This window comes from Microcaecilia unicolor, chromosome 11, assembly GCF_901765095.1.
Source record: "Microcaecilia unicolor chromosome 11, aMicUni1.1, whole genome shotgun sequence".
Taxonomy (NCBI): Eukaryota; Metazoa; Chordata; class Amphibia; order Gymnophiona; family Siphonopidae; genus Microcaecilia; species Microcaecilia unicolor.
Genome location: NC_044041.1, coordinates 34,662,353 through 34,685,767, shown reverse-complemented (window position 1 = coordinate 34,685,767; position 23,415 = coordinate 34,662,353). Strand labels below are relative to the sequence as shown.

The 23,415-nt window shown below is 44.7% G+C and overlaps 1 protein-coding gene across 1 annotated transcript in view; it reads left to right on the top strand.

Moving 5' to 3' along the window:
- Window positions 1-16,124: 16,124 nt before the first annotated feature.
- CCDC63 (coiled-coil domain containing 63) overlaps window positions 16,125-23,415 on the top strand; it is a 56,721-nt gene continuing 49,430 nt past the window's right edge. Inside the window, exon 1 of the mRNA XM_030219488.1 lies at window positions 16,125-16,282. Within this exon, the coding sequence (XP_030075348.1) occupies window positions 16,125-16,282 (158 nt within the window). The remainder of the gene's footprint in view (window positions 16,283-23,415) is intronic.

The window sequence follows — 23,415 nt, the reverse complement described above, 5'->3', positions numbered from 1 at the left end:
TACCTGCTACTGACATAACACCCCACAAACTGGCCCAACCCAAAAACTGCAAATGCCCACCCCTCTACAAATTGTTACACCTGTGAAGGTAGTCCCCCATGGCTACCCCTCCCGTTTAAACCTGCAGCCCGTACAAGTGCCCTCCCTCAACTCCACCTATCTTCCCCACAGACACAACACATGCCCAGCACCCACACATCCCACAGATGCACACACAGGGAATGCTAATATTTCCCTATCCCTATAATTTCATTTTCTTTGTTATTAATTCTACTTAGAAAACTACTTCAAGAATCATTACAGTTTTCTTATTGGTTGCTATGAGTATTGTTGAGTAACATCTGTTGCCATGGGCAGGACCAGATTAACAAACACACAAACAGTGGATCTAAAAAAGAGTCCTCTCACAGTTGGTGTCTTCCCAAAAAAGGTCTTTATTCAAATCAATAAAAACAACCCAACACGTAACATGTTTCGGCCGTAAAGGCCTGCGTCAGGGTCTATTGATCTTTGATGCAAAATAACTTGTAAAGCAGTTGACTCACAGTCAAATGTCTGCTAACAGAGATATCTTGTGCAGCGCGCTGCTATGACTAGTCCTGTCAAACTCAGTGCCGGTTCGAAAAAGAAAGGGAAAACATTAGCAAAATAGTTCATTAAAACATTTATAAATTACTAGATCAAAGACCTTTGAAGTAGTGGATACTAGTAATATATCCTAGCTGGGCTACTCGGTTCACTGCCACAGAATATTATTATTGCTTTATTAGTTTTATAACAGTCCTGGATTTATACCGCACTATACAATGGTGATAAAGCTTCAGATAAATCCTTGCTCCAAGGAACAGAAGATAAAGCGACTTGTCCAAGGTCACAAGAGGTTGTCAGTGGGAGAAGGAAGTTTTGAACCCCTGCATCCCTGAAATTACTCAGCAAAATGTTGTTAGTAGTATTGTTGGCATAATCATGTATTGATAATGAATGTGCCTATGCTTCAGCCATAACAATAAAACCACTGTTCGGACTATTGTCATAGTGTTGTGATATTGTGTTCCAACTTCCAAGATTGTATGGTGGTGAATTGTTGACTGCCCTGTTTGTAATACCAGTGTTTGTAAGAGTGTAACCTGCATGGAGTGGTGGGTGCCGCTCTTGGCCGCTTTGTTGGGCTGACTGGATGGACTGTGAAGGTCTTTATTTGTCATCATTTATTTACTATGGTACTTATTTTAGAAGCACTATTTGTTTCAGATGTTCATAAGCCAGCATTTAGGCATCCATAGAATATGAATGCCCAAATCCTAATTTTACAAAGCTGGGAGATGAATGTGTAAAATTGAAAAATGTCAATATTGCCAAGGGGGTGTGGTCTGGGTGTGTTGTGAGCAGGACCAAGACAGGCCTAAAAAGTGGATGTTCATACACCATTACAGAAGGGAAAGGAGCATCTATGTCCCAGATGATGGACATCAAGATCTAGACCTGCTACTTGGAATATCTAAAGAGTCCTTTTACTAAGGTGCGCTGAAAAATGGCTTGTGGTAGTGTACGCGCAGGCTTTGGGCACGTCCCGATCCATTTTTTAGCATGCCTGTAAAAAGGGTCTCTTTTTTTTTTTGCTGAAAATGGACATACGGCAAAATCAAAATTGCCGCGCCTCCATTTTGGGTTTGAGACCTTACCGCCAGCCATTGACCTAGCACTTGGCATGCGTCCGATACGTGCAACTGAAAATAAAAAATATTTTTCAGACGCGAGTATCAGATGCAGGGGCGTAGCCAGACTTCAACGGTAGGGGGGTCCAGAGCCAAGGTGAGGGTGAACATTTTAGCCCCCCCCATTGCCAACACCACCAGCCCCGCCCGCCATTGCTGACATCTCCAACAACTTTGACCCCCCCCCCCGCCGATGACCCTCTCAACCCCCCCTCCCGCCGCCAACCCGCCGCCTGCTACCTTTGCTGGCGGGGGACCCCAACCCCCGCCAGCCGAAGTCTTCTTCCTTCGTATGTGCAGGACATCAGACTCAGTCAGAAGAAACCAAATGAAGGAAGAAGACTTCGGCTGGCGGGGGTTGGGGTCCCCCGCCAGCAAAGGTAGCAGGCGGCGGGTTGGCGGCAGGAGGGGGAAGTTGAGAGGGTCGCCGGCAGGGGGGGTCCTGGCCCAAATCTACGGGGGCCCAGGCCTCCGTGGCCCCATAGCAACTATGCCCCTGATCAGATGTACGCCAAGAATTAAATTACTGCAAAAGCCACGCAGTAGTCGGGTGGTAACTCCATTTTGGTGCATGTTGGGTGCGTGTAGATGCTTATGCGGCTTAGTAAAAGGGCCCCTAAGTGTGAGAAAAGTAGACCTATTGAGCAGCACATTGCTATGTAAATGTTTTGTGCTAGAGGAGAATGAACCACAGCTGATGGAGTCTGCATGTCTTGCCCTTGATGACATCACAGAACTCACACTGTGATGTAAATATTCCATACTTTGCTGGTCAGATATCTCAATAGCACGGCTAAGTAACCCGTCAGCAGCAACTGAGAGACAACCAGGTAACCTCCTTAAATACTTTTTATATAATCTATTTCTTACAGTCCATGATTGGGGCTACAGCTCCCTTGGGAGCCTGGTTGCATATGCATCCTAAATCCCAATGGGATGCGGCTAAGTGGATCTGTGTTGTTTTGTCAAGATTTTTGTCTTTGAAATACACTAAAATATTTTATCTGCACCCTTAGGAGGCCATTTTAGAAGCATCTACAGCAGGGGCGTAGCTAGTACTTCAATTTTGGGGGCGCCCGGTATGGTCTGGGGGGGGCAATGTATTACTCCCTCCTCCTTTCTCTCCCCCCAGTTGCACGCATGCCTGCCAAACATACCTTTGCTGGTGGGGATGCTGAGGTCCCGCCAGCCAAATAAATACAGTGCTATGGCTCCCCTCCTCCTCATGCTGCTTCCTTAAGGCAGAAGTCGGCGTGTGCCTTCAGCCACTGTTGCCAGGACTTCTCATTCACGTCGACTTCTGCTTTAAGGAAGAAGCGCGAGGAGGATGGGAGCCGCGAGACTGTATTTGTCTGGGATTCGGCATCCCTACTAGCAAAGGTAAAGTGGTACTGCAGTTCTGTAGGGGGCTCGAGCCCAAAATGGGGGGCCCAGGTCCTCCCGGTTACGCCTGAACAGTGACTTTTACACATGCATACACATGCAAATAATGATTTCAGAAAGCTGGTATTTATATGAGTAGATGCTATAGGATACAGAGGTTTCAAGGGCACATGGTTTGGGTGTGATTTAGATGGGCCTAAAAATTATACTTGTAATTTCCATTGTACAATGGCAGCACATGTATATTTTTTACAATTTTTATGCTCCGAGGCACGCACAAGTGCCAGCTACCTGCTCATTTGTATCTGGGGTCTCCAGTGGTGATTCAGGAGGCAATTGTGCTAACTTCTGTGGTGAAATACACCACCCCACAAATTCATTACAAAGAGTTATTTCACGTGGCTCCTTATTTGGGTCCTCTTGTACATGCAGCTCTTTAACATCTGTCACATACACGTGTAAGCGCTGTGACAGAAATTGGCACCAGGGATATATGCCAGCACGTACACTTGTGAAGCTCTGAGCAATGTCGCTTGCTTTCTGCATGTGTAGTTAACATTTTTTTTTCCTGTAGCTGTATACGCCGGCAAATACAGGTGAACTCCTGCACATCCTTATACCTGTTTTATAAAAGGCTCCTTGTTCTGTAGAGCCCTCTGTAAACTACAGTAGCAACTGTGAATGTCCTGACATGGACATCCCAATCACTACCACAGTGTCCCATGTAAAATGGGGCTATATATTTATTTATTTATTTATTCATTAGGATTTATTCACCGCCTTTTGAAGGAATTCACTACAGTAAGAATAGATCAAACATGAGCAATAGGCAATCAGAGCAGTAAAAATACTCAAACAACAATACAAAGTATGGCATGGTATACTACTTGCAATGACAACACAATATGTACTAGAATGGTATGGGATTTGCGTTACAAGACGTATGAGGAGAGACTTGCTGACCTGAACATGTATACCCTGGAGGAAAGGAGAAACAGGGGTGATATGATACAGACGTTCAAATATTTGAAAGGTATTAATCCGCAAACAAAACTTTTCCGGAGATGGGAAGGCGGTAGAACTAGAGGACATGAAATGAGATTGAAGGGGGGCAGACTCAAGAAAAATGTCAGGAAGTATTTTTTCACAGAGAGAGTAGTGGATACTTGGAATTCCCTCCTGCGGGAGGTGGTAGAGATGAAAATGGTAACGGAATTCAAACATGCGTGGGATAAACATAAAGGAATCCTGTTCAGAAGGAATGGATCCTCAGAAGCTTAGCGGAGATTGGGTGGCAGAGATTGGGTGGCACAGCCGGTGGTGGGAGGCGGGGCTAGTGCTGGGCAGACTTCTACGGTTTGTGCCCTGAAAATGACAGATACAAATCAAGGTAAGGTATACACAAAAAGTAGCACATATGAGTTTATCTTGTTGGGCAGACTGGATGGACCTTGCAGGCCTTTTTCTGCCGTCATCTACTATGTTACTATCCTGCTTATTTTCGAAAGAGATCGCTGGCCATCTTCCGACACAAATCGCTTTACTATGTAACATTATAATTGGTAGTGAAGGGTAAGGCAAAGTTGTAACATATAGATGAGTAAGAAAGTAAGGTGATTGATTTGAAGAAAGTTGCACGTGAGGTCAGAGAGATGGTTAATATCTCAGCTAGGGTAATGTCTTATTTTTCTTAAAAGGACGTTTCTAGTCTCCTGGAATTATATACACAACCTTTCTTAAAGCCTAATGAGTTTCAAGGAGCCCATGTAAATTTAAATATACAGATGTATGACTATTGTCTACTTTTAACAGGTCTGTCTTCTGCAGCCTGTTAAACAACTTTTACCTTGGGAGCTAGGATTTAGCCCTTGTCCCTCCCCTCACAGGTCTGGTCTTGTAGCCTGTGAAGCCTTAATCTGGTCTTCCTTTTGGTCATCTTTTTGGAAGGAGGCTCTCATTGATGTTACTTTATTTTATTTTCGAAATAGTAGGCTAGTTCTTGTGCCCCTGGTGAAATTTCTGATTCACTTGTCAGTTGGTTTGTGGAAATAAGCGAGTTGATTATGTTGTAGAGCTTTTTAGTGTTTTTGTAGTTGCATCCAATTAGTTGTTTGTAGTAGTTGAATTTGAATTTCCTCATTTTCGCTTTGTATTGTTTGATTTCAGAATTCTGGACCTCAGTTCCATGGCAGTCAATGAGGATATTCAGCGGCACTGCCAGGTTAACTGCCACTGAGCATCCTCTCCTGACTTGCTTAGCACAGTTTAAGCAGGCAGCAGCCTCTCCTGCTCAGTTAAATCATTTTGAATATCGGGCCCTTAGTGTTTTTATCATCTGGTGATAGAAGATCAGAGAGGAAAGAACATTTCTAGCTCCTTAGCTTCTTTCCTTTCAGTTCATTGATTCAGAGCCCTTGTTAACGCTCCTGCATGGGGAAAGGAGATATGCTCACATGGACTTTGATGTCATCGGACAAATCTATATTGTTATTGTTTAGTTATGTCTATTGTTTGTCCATGATATCAGCTGTAGACACACACAAACAAAAGAAGCAAACCACCCTGTGCCAGGACCCACAACCAACAAAACAAAGTAGGGTAATGCAATAAGCCTTCTAAAAAATGCCAGAAGAGATCCATAGGAAAGTCATTATTAGGTTCAATTCAAGTCATAGACTCGACAGAGACCCGTGTTTCGGCGAGACCGCCTGCTTCAGGAGTCACACGCTTACTCTTCTGTATAATTTTTTAATCAGTATTCTAGAAGGGCAATTATCCAACAGGACCTATGCAGGGCTGCTGAGAGGGAGGGGGCAGAAGGCAAGATTCCCCAGGGCCCGGCCTCCAAGGGGGGGCCGCCCGGCTCCAGCAAGGCTGAGATTGGTGTCCTGTTCTAGTGTGCCGCAGTGCCAGGTTATTGTGTTATCATGTTAACTCTGGTCTGCCGGCCACAGGTCCTTCTTCCTCCCTCGTCCCGCCTCCTGTGTGACGTACTTCCTGTTTCTGCAAACATGGGGACGTGGCAGGAAGAAGACCTGTAGAGCAGAGCAAATGTGGTCCCGGCACACACAAGCAAGTAAGTGGGTTTGTGTGTGTGTGTGGGGGGGGGGGGGCGGTTTGCCCTGGGCCTGGCTTTGTCCCTCAGCGCACCTGGCACTATGCTGCAGTCCAGCAGAGTGTCAGCGTCTTCCCACGCTGTTTTTTATTTTTACAGACACAGACACTAACACTCTGCTGGACTGCAGCATAGTGCTCATTGGATAATTGCCCTTCTAGGATACTGGTTGTAAAAATATATAGAAGAGTAAGAATGTGACTCCTGAAGCAGGCGGTCTGGCCGAAATATGAGTCCATGTTGAGTCTATGACTTGAATTGAACCTAATAACGACTTTCCTGTGGCTCTCTTCTGGCATTTTTTAGGAGGCTCATTGCATTACCCTACTTAGTTTTGTTGGTTGCAGTTCCTGGCATTAATCTACTTTTTTTATCAGCTGTAGAGAGAAATGTTGTATTTTGTTGTCACTAAACAATAAGTGAATGTATTCAAGAAGAGTATTCTAACCAAAAATGAACCTGAGGCAAGCTTGGAGTAACAGAAAAGCCCAAGATGTCAAAATTATATACTAATTTTTATTATCTGAGAAACTCTTTAAAACACACAGCCTCCAATATACATAATACCTGTAGTACTCTGTAATCTCATTCAGTTATTATTCATTTGACACTCACAACAAAGCTCTTTGGGTGTCCCCTATACAGCACAACCACAATTATCATAATGATCACAATTCTCCAGAATTATAATCGTAGGAGACTTAAATCTACACTTAGACAGTAGTGTTCACAATTTCAAATCATATATAAAAGCCAGTGAACTAACTCTCTACCAAGATGGCAGTACCCATGAACACGGCCATACCTTAGACTTTCTTACCGTGTACCCCTTGAACATGATTAACTCATTTCGATGGAAGCCCATACCATGGTCAGGTCACTTCCAACTAGATTTTACCATTGACCTCCAACTATCAAAACCTGCAAAATACAACCATTCAAAAATAATATCGACCGGGGCAAAATTGATATTACCACGTTCTGAAATAAGTTGCAACCCTCCCTGGAAAATAGGGGCACCAAACAGTGATCCATTCAAATCCTTCTGGGACACCAATGTGACTGCTACCCTGGACAATATATTTCCTATTACTATCAAAACGACTAAGACAGTAAAGAGATCCCCCTGTTTCTCCAAAGAACTTGCCAAACTGAAATCAGACTGCAGTCGCCTAGAGAAACAATGGAGAAGAAGCAAAGAAACAGATGATAGAACTAACTGGAAGCATGCCTTCCAACACTACAAATATAAATAATTATCAACGTTGAAACACAAATACTATAGCAGCTTACTAGGCCAAGGAGTACCAGACACCAAAAAACTATTCTCATTAGTCAAGAACCTCACATCCATGGCAGCGCTTACAAACTCACATAGCAACTGTCCTACTGCACAAGAACTCGCAGACTTCTTCGATAACAAGGTCACTACAATCCGCTCAGATATAGCCAAACAAATACCGACAGCCACGAACCGCTCCACAGCTAAACAGATCTATAATCCCGATTTGCTAGATGACCCAATCTCTCACAAAAGCAGAGGCATCAAGACAGACCAGATCTGAAACAACTTCAAACCCCTTATACTCACCGAGACAAAATTGTTATTTCAGAAGTGCTCGAGTACTCACTGTATACTTGATCACTACCCAAAATACCTACTAACTTCCATTCCACAAGAGATACTAAAATGGATAAAACTCAGACTCAACAAACTACTAGAATCAGGCATCCTCCCTGAAGACATGGGTAGAATCAATCTCACCCCACTACTGAAAGGAGCAGGTTTGGACTCTTCGACAACAGACAACTACTGCCCAGTGGCTAGCATACCACTCTTTACTAAAATGCTGGAGACCTACATAAGCAGGTCACCTCTCCATCTACTTAGAAAAAAACATTCAACTCTACATTATACACAATTCAGCTTCAAACCCTCCCATAGCACAGAGACCTTATTACTGACACTAACTACATACATCAAACAATACCTGGGCAAAGGAGAACAGGTGGTACTACTCCAATTCAATATATCAGCAGCCTTCAACACAGTGGACCACAATTTTGTATTTATTTATTTTAGTTATATTTGTACCCCACGCTTTCCCACTCATGGCAGGCTCAATGTGGCTTACATGGGGCAATGGAGAGTTAAGTGACTTGCCCAGAGTCACAAGGAGCTGCCTGTGCCTGAAGTGGGAATTGAACTCAGTTCCCCAGGACCAAAGTCCACCACCCTAACCACTAGGCCACTCCTCCACACAATCTATTACTGGAACGGCTGAGCCTGATAGGAATATCTGGATCCATCCACAAATGTTTTAACAAATTCCTAACCAAAAGGAGCTACGCAGTAAAATGAGACAATCAACTCTCAAACGTCTGGATCCCAAATTGCGGAATCCCCCAAGGGTCCCCATTTTCCCCAATTCAATTCAACTTCTTCATGTCCTACATCAGTTCTGTACAACTCAATCTAAGTGAACTTCTACTCTCCTACGCAGACGATATTCTGCTACTACCTCTCCACTCTTGTCTCTCCCTACACCCCCCCTTGGGTACTCCGTTCTGTAGATAAATCTCTCTTATCCGTCCCCTTCTCCTCTACTGCTAATTCTAGTCTCCGTTCCTTTTGTCTTGCTGCACGGCACGCCTGGAATAGACTTCCCGAACCTATGCCCCGTCTTTGGCCGTTTTCAAGTCAAAGCCCACCTCTTTACCACTGCTTTTGACTCCTAACCATTACTCACTTGCCCTGTCCTTATCTATTTATTCCGTCTGTTTACCTGTTTTATCTAGATTGTAAGCTCTTGAGCAGGAACTGTCTTTTGTGTATGATGTACAGCGCTGCGTATGCCTTGTAGCGCTATAGAAATGATAAATAGTAGTAGTAGTAGTAGTAGTAGTACCGTGTTTCCCCGAAAATAAGACAGGGCCTTATATTAATTTTTGCTCCCAAAGATGCGTTAGGTCTTATTTTCAGGGGTTGTCTTATTCGAGAGTAGTAGAGGGACTGTGGCGGTCGGGAACAGTATTGAAGTGGGGGGCGGTATCCTGCAGGAGTAGGCCGTGGCTCGCCTATCTGCCCACAGTGACCGCAGGACTCGAGCGGAGCAGAGCCGCCCTGGCCGGGCTGGGAATGGAGGAGGGGTATGCACTAGGAAAGGTAATGGAATGTGGGGCCGGGCTGCTCTGGCTGGGGGTCTTGGGAGGTTGTGAGAGGGCTTAGGGCGCAGGATCATCCCTACCGCATTACAAACGTTAAAAAAAAATTCTACGGTAACTCCGTTCCCTGTTGGTGGTGCTTTATGCGCTCCTCCTGTACATTCGCAACACTTTCCATCCTTCTAGTCTGACTTAGCTCTTGGGCGATGGAGCAGTGCCAAAAGGGCTCAGTTACTCATTTTCTTTTCTTTCATTATTTCTGCAAGGGGGATGTTTCTTTTCTTTCCGGGCTCACTTACTGGTAGTTGATCTTCACAAAAGCGTGAAGGAGGATGGTAGGAGTCCGCTGGACGATAGATTTTCCACCTCAGTCTTGTTTCTTGCATTTCTTTAATGTTATTTCGTCTTTGGGTTGCAGCGAAAAAAATTAAGGTTTCTGTGTCCATGTCCCATCGGGGCCAAACAAAAACTTTGCTAGGTCTTACTTTTGGGGGAGGCCTTATATTTAGCAATTCAGCAAAACCTCTACTAGGTCTGATTTTCAAGGGATGTCTTATTTTCGGGGAAACAGGGTAGTAGTAGTACTACTGCCTATTCTTTCAACATGCAATGATCCAGTCACCTCTGTCACATCTGGAATGAACGCAATACAAAATTGGGCTTCAGTGACCCTGTCAAAGCTAAATTACGCAGAAAACAAAGATCTTTTGATTTAGGAACCAAGGAATAGACATTCCATGCACTCTAACGCTGCCTGATAACAAAATATTCATGAACGAATCCGAATCCAAAGTACTGGGCATCACTATTGATTCATCACTTACTCTTGAAACTCACATCAACCAAATATGAAAAAAAATCCCTCTTCAAAATGAGACAACTATGGCCGGTGAGATCATAGCTCAACATAAACATCTTTGCATTACTAGTTCAAACACTAATCATGCCACATATAGATTATTGCAATGCTCTGTTTCTAGGTGCACCAAAAAAAAAACCCAGCTAAATTAAACTGCAACTCATTCAGAACACGGCTTCTAGACTGATTTTCAGACTAAACAAAATGCAACAGGGTATCTGTTTACCTAGCAAAGCCGCACTGGCTCCCAATGTCTGAAAGAATCAGATACAAAGCTGCTTGCCTGTTCTTCCAGATCCTCCGTGGGACCACGTCCGAACTACTGATCAATATGATCTCATCCAATCAGATCGACTTTGACAACACCTCACCTTGTCCACACCCTCATTCAAAGAATTTAGGTTCCAGAAAAAAAATTCAACTCACTATTCTCAGTGCTAGGAACCTCCCTATGGAATTCTCTTCCAACAGTCTTAAGATTGGAACACAGCTACCAACACTTCAGAGAAGGGCTGAAAACTTTCTTTTCCCCAAAACCTTGTTAGGAACATTCCCTTAACACCCAGGGCAGCGTCCAATTCCTATTGTTAATCTGTCTACTGTAAGTTTAGCTATTGTAAAAATAACTACCGTTAAACAAAAAAAGCCTTGTGCAGAGAGTAGTGTTTTAACAGTGGTCATTTTAACAATAGATAAATTTACAGTAGACAGATTAACAATAGTAATTGGGGGTACTTGGGGGGGTACTGAGTACCAGCACCTTTTCCATTGTCCGCTAAAATTGACCCATGGTCCCCAAGTTTTAATGAAAGAGCTCAGGCTCTGCACACCAATTCTGCCTTGTCATAGATTCTGTGACCAGGGCCTCCCAGCTCCCAGCACTAACCTTAAATGCCTCCTTTCACCACGTTCGCAGCAAGCAGCAGCAGGGCAGGCCACTCCTTCCTTCTGTGTCCCGCCCTCGCCTGACGTAACGTCCGCGAGGGCGGGGCACGGAAGGAAGGAGAGGTCTGCCCTGCTGCTGCTTGCTGCAAACGTGCTGAAAGGAGGCGTTTAAGGTTAGTGCAGGGCCCGGCCCGGTAGCGGGTGGAGGGGGGCCGGCGACGACCTCGGGTGGTGGTGGGGGGACTGGGGGCGGCTTTGTCCCAGGCCCGGCTCTAGCTCTCGGCGGCCCTGTCTGTGACTGGTTGCAGGGAGCTTGTTTATTGTGGGGTGGGTCTCTCAGTGATCACCCCGCTCCTGAAGGGTGGTCTGGCATTTGAGTACCTGCACCTTTTTCACTAGAAAAAAAAAACGCACTGTCTCTGCATATCGTCTACTCAAACCAGTAAGTCTCAAAACTTACCACAAACTGCTTCTCAGAGTATAATATACTACTTTAAACATGCTTGGTAAGTACTGTAAACCATACTGAACCCGCTATGGGGATATTAACAGTATATAAGAATAAACTTGACTTCACGACAACCAGTAAAAGTCCAGAGACACCTTTATATGGCCATTAGTTTATCTCATTTGACCTTATTTAAATCCTGTTTCAAATCCCCACCCTTTTGAAGCTACTTTTAAATCTTAATCCCTGGCTTTCCCTGAATCAGAACTTTGATGTATGCGTGTTTCTTATATAATAAACAGATTACTTAAAGTCTCACATTAGTCTTGTTTGAGCTTTGACTAGCTGTTAGCTTCACGGGCAGGGTAATGCTACATATGCAATTAGTGTAATTAATGGTTCTTGTCCTCCTTTGATGCAGTAAAGCAAAGACGAGGTGACAGCACAGTGAACAAACACCTCACAGTCAGATCCTATGAAGTCTGCCCACAATTCTCTTTTCTATCTATGTGCGGGCATGCAGCGTGCAAGAGGGGCCAGCAAGGTACTGAAAGGGTTAACACTGTCACCACCTGTTCTGCTTCATGCTCCAAAATGCAACAGGAAAATATTTCACATGCACATCATTAAAAAATGTGGCTGGCCTTTGCAGTTTAACAGCCATCTGTGATCTTTTACTCATGGTGCCAACCACAAACAGGAGGAAATTATTCCCTGCTCAGATCCAGCATTTGCTGATATGGAAACTTTTTTGTCTCAAAAAAAAAAAAAATAAAGTTTAGCAGCATAAGAGCTTGATAGCATTTATGCTGTGTCGTGTGAGTACCAGGATGTGTTGTGAAAGGTTATTTATTTATTAGGATTTATTTACCGCCTTTTTGAAATAATTCATTCAAGGAGGTGTACAGTAAGAATAAATCAAACATGAGCAATAGACGATTACAGCAGTAAAAATATTCAAATAACAATACAAAGTATGGCATAGTATACTACTTCTCTATTTTTCCTATAATTGGGTACCTTGGTTTACTATATTCTACAACAACCTATTCCCAAGGACTATCGTATCTGGTGAATCAGACCTCCAATGCTGAAATGTATTTATATATCAATATGACCTCAATACCTCCACCCCTGGTCTAACACCAATTGGTGAAACAGAACCTTTATATAAAGGATACCAGGGATTCTGTGGGGTTATTTCTTATCATAGGTCTTAATTTTAATTAAAGTTAAAATACTTAATTTATTACTTAATCGAAAAACTTGTTTGTTTGCATTGGCTGACCTGAATCAGCACATACTCCTACATCTTACATAAAAGTATCTTAATCACAATGTATACACGGAGTCTCGTTATCTTTATATCTTCAATTTTTGTTATTCCTATCTATCCACCTTTTCCTATCTATCCACACTTCAAGAAAATTCAAAACACGTATAATAGAACATAAACATGGAATAGTGCACAAGAAATTAGAAGCACCTATGGCTCAGCATTGTGCAGAGAAAGGTCATTCTTTTGAGCAAATGCAATTTATTGTGTTGGAAGTGATCAGTAAGGGTAAGAGAGGGGGGGATATAAAACAACAACTTTGGCAGCGGGAACAACGGCTGATTTATCAGTTTAAAACAACTATGCCCAGAGGACTAAATAAGAATGTAGAGTGGAAGGCATTCTACTAGCGGTCCCTTTAAATGAATGAAACAAAGGGATTGGAGGAGGACTCAATGGGCGTCATATAAAAAACCGCGGCCATTTTGTGCACGGTAACATCAGAATTGAAAGTAAAAAATACAAGTAAAGAAGTTCCTGAAGCAGCGATTATTATCGCGAAACAAGACGTTCTTGTCAACAGAGTTGGAAAATTAAGATGAAAGACACAATGAAGGACAAATAAGAACGGAGCGATGAAGGATCTGCATATCGGAGAAAGCACTACCACAGACTTCAAGGGCTCATGAACAGGCACCAGCCGGCTGGAGAAGATTAAACACAATTCAGCTAAGTGTAACCTTTCATGAGACAGAAGGAAAAGGTGGATAGATAGGAATAACAAAAATTGAAGATATAAAGATAACGAGACTCCGTGTATACATTGTGATTAAGATACTTTTATGTAAGATGTAGGAGTATGTGCTGATTCAGGTCAGCCAATGCAAACAAACAAGTTTTTCGATTAAGTAATAAATTAAGTATTTTAACTTTAATTAAAATTAAGACCTATGATAAGAAATAACCCCACAGAATCCCTGGTATCCTTTATATAAAGGTTCTGTTTCACCAATTGGTGTTAGACCAGGGGTGGAGGTATTGAGGTCATATTGATATATAAATACATTTCAGCATTGGAGGTCTGATTCACCAGATACGATAGTCCTTGGGAATAGGTTGTTGTAGAATATAGTATACTACTTACAATGTCAACACAATCCTATATAATAATTTGCAGCTCTGCACATCCGTCTGGATGCCTGGGTTCGTAACACCTGGGTTTGTAACACAGATCCCATTGATCCGCCCTGGGGGAGGGGGTCCTGGAACTCGGATAGGGGGAGGGGTGAGGGGAAAGGGGTGAGGGAGAGGGGGAAGGGGAGTGAGGGGAAGGGGGAGGAGGGGCGGGAGGGGTGTGGAGGAGGGGGGAGGGAGGGAGGTTTAGGGGGGAGGGGCACCTGGAGCTCTGAGGACGGAGGGAGAGAGGGAGGGGGCCCTGGAACCTTGCTAGCACCCGTTTCCTTTCTGTTGGAAACAGGCCTCTTTTACTAGTATGACGGTGTAGGGTATAAGCAAAAATGGAACATATAGAAAGGTGCGAGAGTAAGAGGAGTTAGAAAGTAAGGTGGCTAATTTAAAGAAAGGTGTACTTGAGGTCAGAGAGATGGTTAAATATTGTCTCAGTTAGGGTAGGAGTGGATAAACAAAATTTGCTCAAGTGGTTCCTTGTGTGTGGAACTCTTTTTACCGTTAGAAATTAGGTTTGAACAGAATTATTTTGAAATTTTGAAAATTACTGAAATTTTGGTTGTTTTAGAAATACTTATTTTGACTATTTTGGATTTTTATTATGTTGATGTAATTTTCCTTCTTCATATAATTGATTGTTTTTAACTCTGTTGTAAACCGTTTGTTGTAACAGTATATATGAAACTTTTGGGGTAATATTTAGCCCATGGCCGTCAGTATTTTAAAAACACTGTGCCAGAATTAGGCCCAGATTTTCAGTGCCAGGCCATGTGTAGGCACCCGGCACTCAATGTCTGGGGCTAATTTAAGCTGCCAGATGCAATTTAAACAGTCAGAAAAATTAAACATATTAATTAATTAAACACATGGAATGAAGGAGGCCTAATGGTTAGTGCAGTGGGTTGCAGACCTGGGGAACTGGGTTTGATTCTGCTGCTGCCTGACAGTCAGTAGTTGCTTGAGATCCTGAGCAATCAGGTTCAGTTCCCTCTGCAGTTCCATGTGACCCTGGGCAAGTCACTTAGCCCTCCATTGCCCCAGGTAAAATATTTGTGTATTTTTAAATGTATATATTTTTGTTACTGTTTCACGGTAGTTCTGTTTTACTGTTTTCAAGTTTATCTTATTTACTTTTATTCTTTATTATGTTTATTCTTGGTTATTTTACTATTGTTATGCTTTTAACAAAATTGTAAGTTTTATGTTAAACTGTAACTGCTGTACACCGCCTTGGTTGAATCTTTTCATAAAGGCGGTTACTAAATCCCAATAAATAAACAAATATAATTTAGACTATGAGGGGGTCTTTTACTAAAGCTTAACATGAGTTATCTGCAGCAGGGCCCATAAGAATAGAATGGGCCTTCCTGCAGATAACTTGAGCTAAGCTTTAGTAAAAGACCCCCTGAACCCCTGAATGCAGAGTGGAGGAGTGGCCTAGTGGTTAGGGTGGTGGACTTTGGTCCTAAGGAACTGAGTTCAATTCCCACTTAAAGGTATAGGCAGCTCCTTGTGACTCTGGGCAAGTCACTTAACCCTCCATTGCCCCATGTAAGCCGCATTGAGCCTGCCATGAGTGGGAAAGCGCAGGGTACAAATGTAACAAAAAAAAATTTTACAGACATCACACATACCAACTGCATGAGCCAATGAGATCCATTCTGTGTAATATAATTTGTGAACCATCATTGAACAAAGCTTCTTCCAAGGATTTAGGGGAATTGCAAGGATGCTTTTAAATAATCTCAGAGAATAAGGGATTGAAAGTGAAATTTAGATCTAATATCATACAAGATGGCTACTACTACTGGTCATGTGCATTTACAGCACACCTTTTTTTTTAACCGTGAAAACCAAAAACACATTGGAAACCAGATGAGGCTAACACTGAAAGGTAGGTGGAACTATATTTTCATATCACATTGGAAATCATAGCTATTATAGAAGGAAGTCCATGAGATACCAGGGGAAATGGTTGTCTTTTCCTGACTACAATAAGTACAATCTACTCTTGACTTTCTACTTTTTGAAATAAATGCTGCCCTTTTTTTCTCCTGGGGGAAATGCAGTAACTTAACAGCAGAGGAAGCATGTCATGTTACGCAAAGGCTGAGACGCAGGTTGACGACAAAGAGAAAGAATCTGCGGGTGAGTCAGATCTGAAGAAAGTGCAGGCCCAGTTTAAGATACTAGAAGAATCCCGAAAATCATTCACAAAGAGGACCCAGAATGCCATTAAGTTTCAGCAGTAAGTACCTATTCTATATTATTACAGGGTGAAATGCTATGTCGATATAGGGCTCATGTAAAACTTCACAGACCAGTAGATACAGGAGATATGGGTCAGAGAACTTAGAAACAATTAAACAAGTCAAATGAAAAGTTGAAAGAGACTTATAACAAGAATCCTTCACAAAAGACTTGACATCTAAAATGCATCAGAACAAACCAACACTGATTTCTTCAATCTGGTTACTTTAATTCACATTAATATTATTGAACGTTTTATCTTGTTCTATTCTTATACACCTGTTATGAATCATTTATCTATTTCTTCTAATTCACTTGATATTTTACTTTTACATTTAATTTATGTGATATTTTCATATACCTTGATTGTAACAGCTCTTTGTATTTATCATTCTGTTAATGGTGATCACCATTGCGGCATAATGTAAGCCACATTGAGCCTGCAAATAGGTGGGAAAATGTGGGATATAAATGCAGCAAATACATAAATAAATAAATCTGTCCATATACTTTTAGACAAGGCCAACGGTATTAAATACTAGCCTCATGAAAACCTTAAGAGTTGCTTCCCCTCAATATTTAGACCCCTTAGCTCCCTCAAGATCTTTATAAACACTACCCCCAGGGCCGGTCCTAGGGTTTCTGGCGCCCTCCTGCAGCCTATTAGTCAGCACCCCTACCCATCCAGGGGCGGGATCACTATGGCTCCGCCCCTACAGTAGTCACGCCCCTTTTACTAGCCATGGTATCATTGAAAATATTACACCTGTCTTCCCTTCCCTCCATCCATCCATCCATGTCCAACAATTCTCTCCCTGCCCTCCCCTCCATCCACCCATGTCCAGCAACTCCCCTGCCCTCCATCCATCTATCCATCCATATCCAGCAATTCTCCTCTCCCCGGCTTCCCCCCTCCATCCATCCATATCCAGCAATTCTCCTCCCTCCCCTCCATTTCCAGCAATTTCTCCTCTCTCCCTGGGCCCTGCCCTCCCATCCTTGTCCATCGATGCTCCTCTCTCCCCCCTTCCCTCCTCCATCCATCCATATCCAGCAATTCTCCTCTCTCCCCTCCATGTCCAGCAATTTCTCCTCTCTCCCTGGGCCCTGCCCTCCCATCCTTGTCCATCGATGCTTCTCTCTCCCCTTCACTCCTCCATCCATCCATATCCAGCAATTCTCCTCCCTCCCCTCCCCTCCATGTCCAGCAATTTCTCCTCCCTCCCTGGCCCCTACCCTCCCATCCATGTCCATCGATCAATGCTCCTTTCTTCCCCCTGCCCTCCCGCTCCCATGTCCACCTGCCCGCCCTCTTCTCTGGTTTAAATCTTGTGTTTAAATTTATCTCAGACGTCGCAGCAGCTGTGCAGCATCAGTGAAAGCGCTGCTGCCGACGTCTCCCAGCCTTCCCTTCACTCGTTTGTTCCCTCAGTGTCCCGCCTTCTTCTGACATTTCCTTGTGAGGGCGGGACACTGAGAGGGAACAAACGAGAGAAGGGAAAGCTAGAGACGTCGGGCAGCAGCGCTTTCACTGATGCTGCGCAGCTGCTACAACGTCAGAGGTAAATTTCAATACAAGATTTAAATGCCCCAGGGCGGTGCGGGTACTGGAGCAGGAAACCAAAGGCAGGGCTGCTGTCGGGGTACGGGAGCTGAGGTAAGCAGCGAGGGTAAACATGGCATGGTGGCGCCCTCCAGAGGTCGGCGCCCTCCTGCCATGCTTACCTCGCTTACTGGGTTGGACCGGCCCTGACTACCCCACCCAGAACAATCATGAAAAAATGCATCATACTTTAAAACAGTAAACTTTATGGGGCTCATTTTCAAAGCACTTAGACTTAACATAGTTCCATAGGTTACTATGGGGGCTCATTGCGAAAGAGAAAAATGTCTAAAAAGTGGCATAAAGCAGCAATTTGGATGTTTTTCTCTCCAAAACGTTCAAATCAGTATTTTTGAAACCCATTTTCCAGAAGGTTTCTACGCTGTTTGTCTGCAGTGTGTCCAAACCTCAAGGGGGCTTGTCAGGGGTGGGATATGGACATTCCTAAGACCTGGACATTTTTCAGCCATAACGGAACAAAACAAAAACGTCCAGGAGTGAAACTGAGACATTTTGAAGTAGACCTGTTTTAATAGTGACTGAGCCACAGAAAAATGCCCTAAATGACCAGATAATCTCTAGAGGACTAAAGGAATGACCTTCCTTTACTCCCCCAGTGGTCACTGACTCTCTCCCACCCTCCCAAAAATGTAAAAGAAAAGGAAAGGGGACTTTTTTGCAACTACATTCAAAGCAGTTTACATATATTCAGGTACTTATTTTGTACCAGGGGCAATGGAGGGTTAAGTGACTTGCCCAGAGTCACAAGGAGCTGCAGTGGGAATCGAACTCAGTTTCCCAGAATCAAAGTCCACTGCACTAACCACTAGGTTACTCCAAAACAGTACATACCAGCCTCTATGACAGCCTTAGATATTATAGCCAGTCCTTTTAGTGCAGCAAACAGGCCCTTGGAGTAGCCTAGTGGTTGGTGCAGTGCACTGTGGAGAATGGACCCAGGCCCATAATCCACTTTAACTGTTACACTTGTGGTGGAACGTGTCCAAAATCCACCGAAAATCTGCTGTGCTCCCATATAGGTGATACCTGCAGTCATAAGCAGACTTATTTTCGAAAGTGATCACCGGCCATCTTCCGACATAAATCGAGAGATGGCCGGCGATTTCGCAAAAGCGGCGAAATCGGTATAATCGAAAGCCGCGTTTTTGACACCATCGCCGCTTTCCCGTCGCCGCACCGGTGAAAGTGCAAGGGGACATGTCGGCAGTGAAGCGAAGGCGGGACATGGGCGGGCATGGGCGTGGCTTTCGCGGATAATGGAAAAAAAAAGCGGCGTTAAGCAGTATTTCGCCGGGTTTACTTGGTCCAGTGGCATAGGAAGGGGGGGGCAGGAGGGGCAGTCCGCCCCGGGTGCAAGCACTTGGTGGGTGCCGGCCCCGCTGGTTCCCTGCTCCCTCTGCCCTGGAACAGGTTACTTCCTCTTCCGAGGCAGAGAGAGCAGGGAACCAGCGGGGCCGACGCAGCTCCGAGTGACGTGCACTCGGGGCGGATTGGCCCTCCCGCAGGTAATAAAGCGGTCCAGGAGGGGTTCGCTCCGGAGGGGGAGTGCGCCGCAGGGGGGGGGGTTGCGCCGTGCTGCACCCCGGGGGGGGGGGTGCGCAGCGGCAGCCCGCCCTGGGTGTCATTAGCCCTCGCTACGGCTCAGACTTGGTCCTTTAATTTTCATGACCAAGCCTCAAAAAGGTGCCCCAATTGACCAGATGACCACCGGAGGGAATGGGGGATGACCTCCCCATACTTCCCCAGTGGTCACCAACCCCCTCCCACACTAAAAAAATAAAAATAGAACACTTTTTTGCCAGCCTGTATGCCAGCCTCAAATGTCATACCCAGCTCCCTGACAGCAGTATGCAAGTCCCTGGAGCAGTTTTTAATGGGTGCAATGCACTTCAGGCAGGCGGACCCAGGTCCACCCCCCCCTACCTGTTACACTTGTGGTGCTAAGTGTTGAGCCCTACAAACCCCCCCCCCCCCCACAACCCACTGTACCCACATGTAGGTGCCCCCCTTCCCCCATAAGGGCTATGGTAATGGTGTTGAGTTGTGGGGAGTGGATTTTGGGGGGATTTGGGGGGCTCAGCACCCAAGTTAAGGGAGCTATGGACCTGGGAGCTATTTGTATATATTTTTTTTAATTTTTAGAAGTGCCTCCTAGGGTGCCCGGTTGGTGTCCTGGCATGTCAAGGGGCATAGGCGGTTGGTGGCCCAACTGTTTGGGGAGGCTAAAGGGGGTGGGGCCAGGGGTGGAGCTTAAATCCATAATTGTCTGATAACACACAGAAAAAATAAAAATAAAAGTCACAATTAATACCTTGTATTAAATTTAGATATTAGATATGTATCATATGTCAAAGAATAAAGTGGTTGCTCAAAGCATATTCTAAGCACAATCGCTCAACTGCAAAACACTATGCACAAATTTGTGCAAAAACATACTCAGAACCTTACTGTACCATAACACTAGGCAGACCCTAATACACCAATATACCACCCATACGGAAAATGCAGACCGTCAACAATATGAAACAAGGGATCATATCATCACAATTCTCATGTAGAGCCACAAAACACCCTAATTCATGTTTAATGTGGGATAAAATGCCATAAATAAGTAAATAAATATAAACATTTAATGTTGAGCACCTGATTCTCAAAGTGGACATATTCCAAACACTATAATGAAAATAAAATGATTTTTTTTCTACCTTTGCTGTCTGGTGACTTTGTTTTTCTGATCATACTGGCCCAGTATCTGATTCTGCTGCTATCTGTCCTCTTAACTCTGTTTCCAGGGCTTCCTTTCCATTTATTTGTTTACTTTCTGCCTTTCTTCTTCATTTCTTGTCCTACATCCGTAAGTAAAAGCTGGGTCCTCCGCAAACTTGACTGTCCAGTGGATCCAGCTTTTGCCTATTTTCTTCATCCATGTGCAGTTTTTCTACTCTCTTCCTTTTCCGTCATCTCATCTCCTTCCTCACTCCTCCCTCCCCCTCCATGTCCAGCAACCCTCCTCTCCCCTGCCCTCTCCTCTCCCCTCCATCCACCCATGTCCAGCAACCCTCCTCTCCCCTGCCCTCTCATCTCCCCTTCTTCCACCATGTGAAGCAACCCTCCTCTCCCCTCCCCTCCATCCACCCATGTCCAGCAACCCTCCTCTCCCCTGCCCTCTCCTCTCCCCTTCATCCACCACGTGCAGCAACCCTCCTCTCCTCTCCTGTCTGCCCTCGTTTCCTTTCTGCCCCCCCGCCGTACCTTTAAATATTATATTTTTGCTGGAGTCGCGGGCAGCGCCGGCATTGAAGGCATCAGCAGGCTCATCGCGGTTCCAGCAGCCTTCCCTCGCAAGTCGGAAGATGGCTCCGCCCTCTTCTGACATATTTCCTGTTTCTACGAGGGCGGAGCCATCTTCCGACTTGCGAGGGAAGGCTGCTGGAACCGCGATAAGCCTGCTGATGCCTTCAATGCCGGCGCTGCCCGCGACTCCAGCAAAAATATAATATTTAAAGGTACGGCAGGCGGCGGGGGGCGGGGCGGGGCAGTGGCGGGCTGGGGAGGCTTAGCCTTCCCAAGCCTCTTATACGGGGCGCCTATGTCAGGGGGACCAGTGCACTACAAATGCTGGCTCCTCCCATGACCAAATGCCTTGGATTTCGCCGGGTTTGAGATGGCCGGCATTTTTTTCCATTATCGCTGAAAAACAAAACCGGCCATCTCAAACCCAGCAAATTCTGGCATTTGGCCGGCCTAAACCGTATTATCGAAAAAAAAGATGGCCGGCGATATTTGATTATGCCCCTCAAGGTCTACTGTAGTGGTGTATAGTTGAGTACAGTACATTTTTGGTGGGTTTTGGAGGGCTCACTCTACAATATAAGGAAGCAACGGTGAGATACAGTGGTGGAAATAAGTATTTGATCCCTTGCTGATTTTGTAAGTTTGCCCACTGACAAAGACATGAGCAGCCCATAATTGAAGGGTAGGTTATTGGTAACAGTGAGAGATAGCACATCACAAATTAAATCCGGAAAATCACATTGTGGAAAGTATATGAATTTATTTGCATTCTGCAGAGGGAAATAAGTATTTGATCCCCCACCAACCAGTAAGAGATCTGGCCCCTACAGACCAGGTAGATGCTCCAAATCAACTCGTTACCTGCATGACAGACAGCTGTCGGCAATGGTCACCTGTATGAAAGACACCTGTCCACAGACTCAGTGAATCAGTCAGACTCTAACCTCTACAAAATGGCCAAGAGCAAGGAGCTGTCTAAGGATGTCAGGGACAAGATCATACACCTGCACAAGGCTGGAATGGGCTACAAAACCATCAGTAAGACGCTGGGCGAGAAGGAGACAACTGTTGGTGCCATAGTAAGAAAATGGAAGAAGTACAAAATGACTGTCAATCGACAAAGATCTGGGGCTCCACGCAAAATCTCACCTCGTGGGGTATCCTTGATCATGAGGAAGGTTAGAAATCAGCCTACAACTACAAGGGGGGAACTTGTCAATGATCTCAAGGCAGCTGGGACCACTGTCACCACGAAAACCATTGGTAACACATTACGACATAACGGATTGCAATCCTGCAGTGCCCGCAAGGTCCCCCTGCTCCGGAAGGCACATGTGACGGCCCGTCTGAAGTTTGCCAGTGAACACCTGGATGATGCCGAGAGTGATTGGGAGAAGGTGCTGTGGTCAGATGAGACAAAAATTGAGCTCTTTGGCATGAACTCAACTCGCCGTGTTTGGAGGAAGAGAAATGCTGCCTATGACCCAAAGAACACCGTCCCCACTGTCAAGCATGGAGGTGGAAATGTTATGTTTTGGGGGTGTTTCTCTGCTAAGGGCACAGGACTACTTCACCGCATCAATGGGAGAATGGATGGGGCCATGTACCGTACAATTCTGAGTGACAACCTCCTTCCCTCCGCCAGGGCCTTAAAAATGGGTCGTGGCTGGGTCTTCCAGCACGACAATGACCCAAAACATACAGCCAAGGCAACAAAGGAGTGGCTCAGGAAGAAGCACATTAGGGTCATGGAGTGGCCTAGCCAGTCACCAGACCTTAATCCCATTGAAAACTTATGGAGGGAGCTGAAGCTGCGAGTTGCCAAGCGACAGCCCAGAACTCTTAATGATTTAGAGATGATCTGCAAAGAGGAGTGGACCAAAATTCCTCCTGACATGTGTGCAAACCTCATCATCAACTACAGAAGACGTCTGACCGCTGTGCTTGCCAACAAGGGTTTTGCCACCAAGTATTAGGTCTTGTTTGCCAGAGGGATTAAATACTTATTTCCCTCTGCAGAATGCAAATAAATTCATATACTTTCCACAATGTGATTTTCCGGATTTAATTTGTGATGTGCTATCTCTCACTGTTACCAATAACCTACCCTTCAATTATGGGCTGCTCATGTCTTTGTCAGTGGGCAAACTTACAAAATCAGCAAGGGATCAAATACTTATTTCCACCACTGTATGTACGTGGGAGCTTTTATG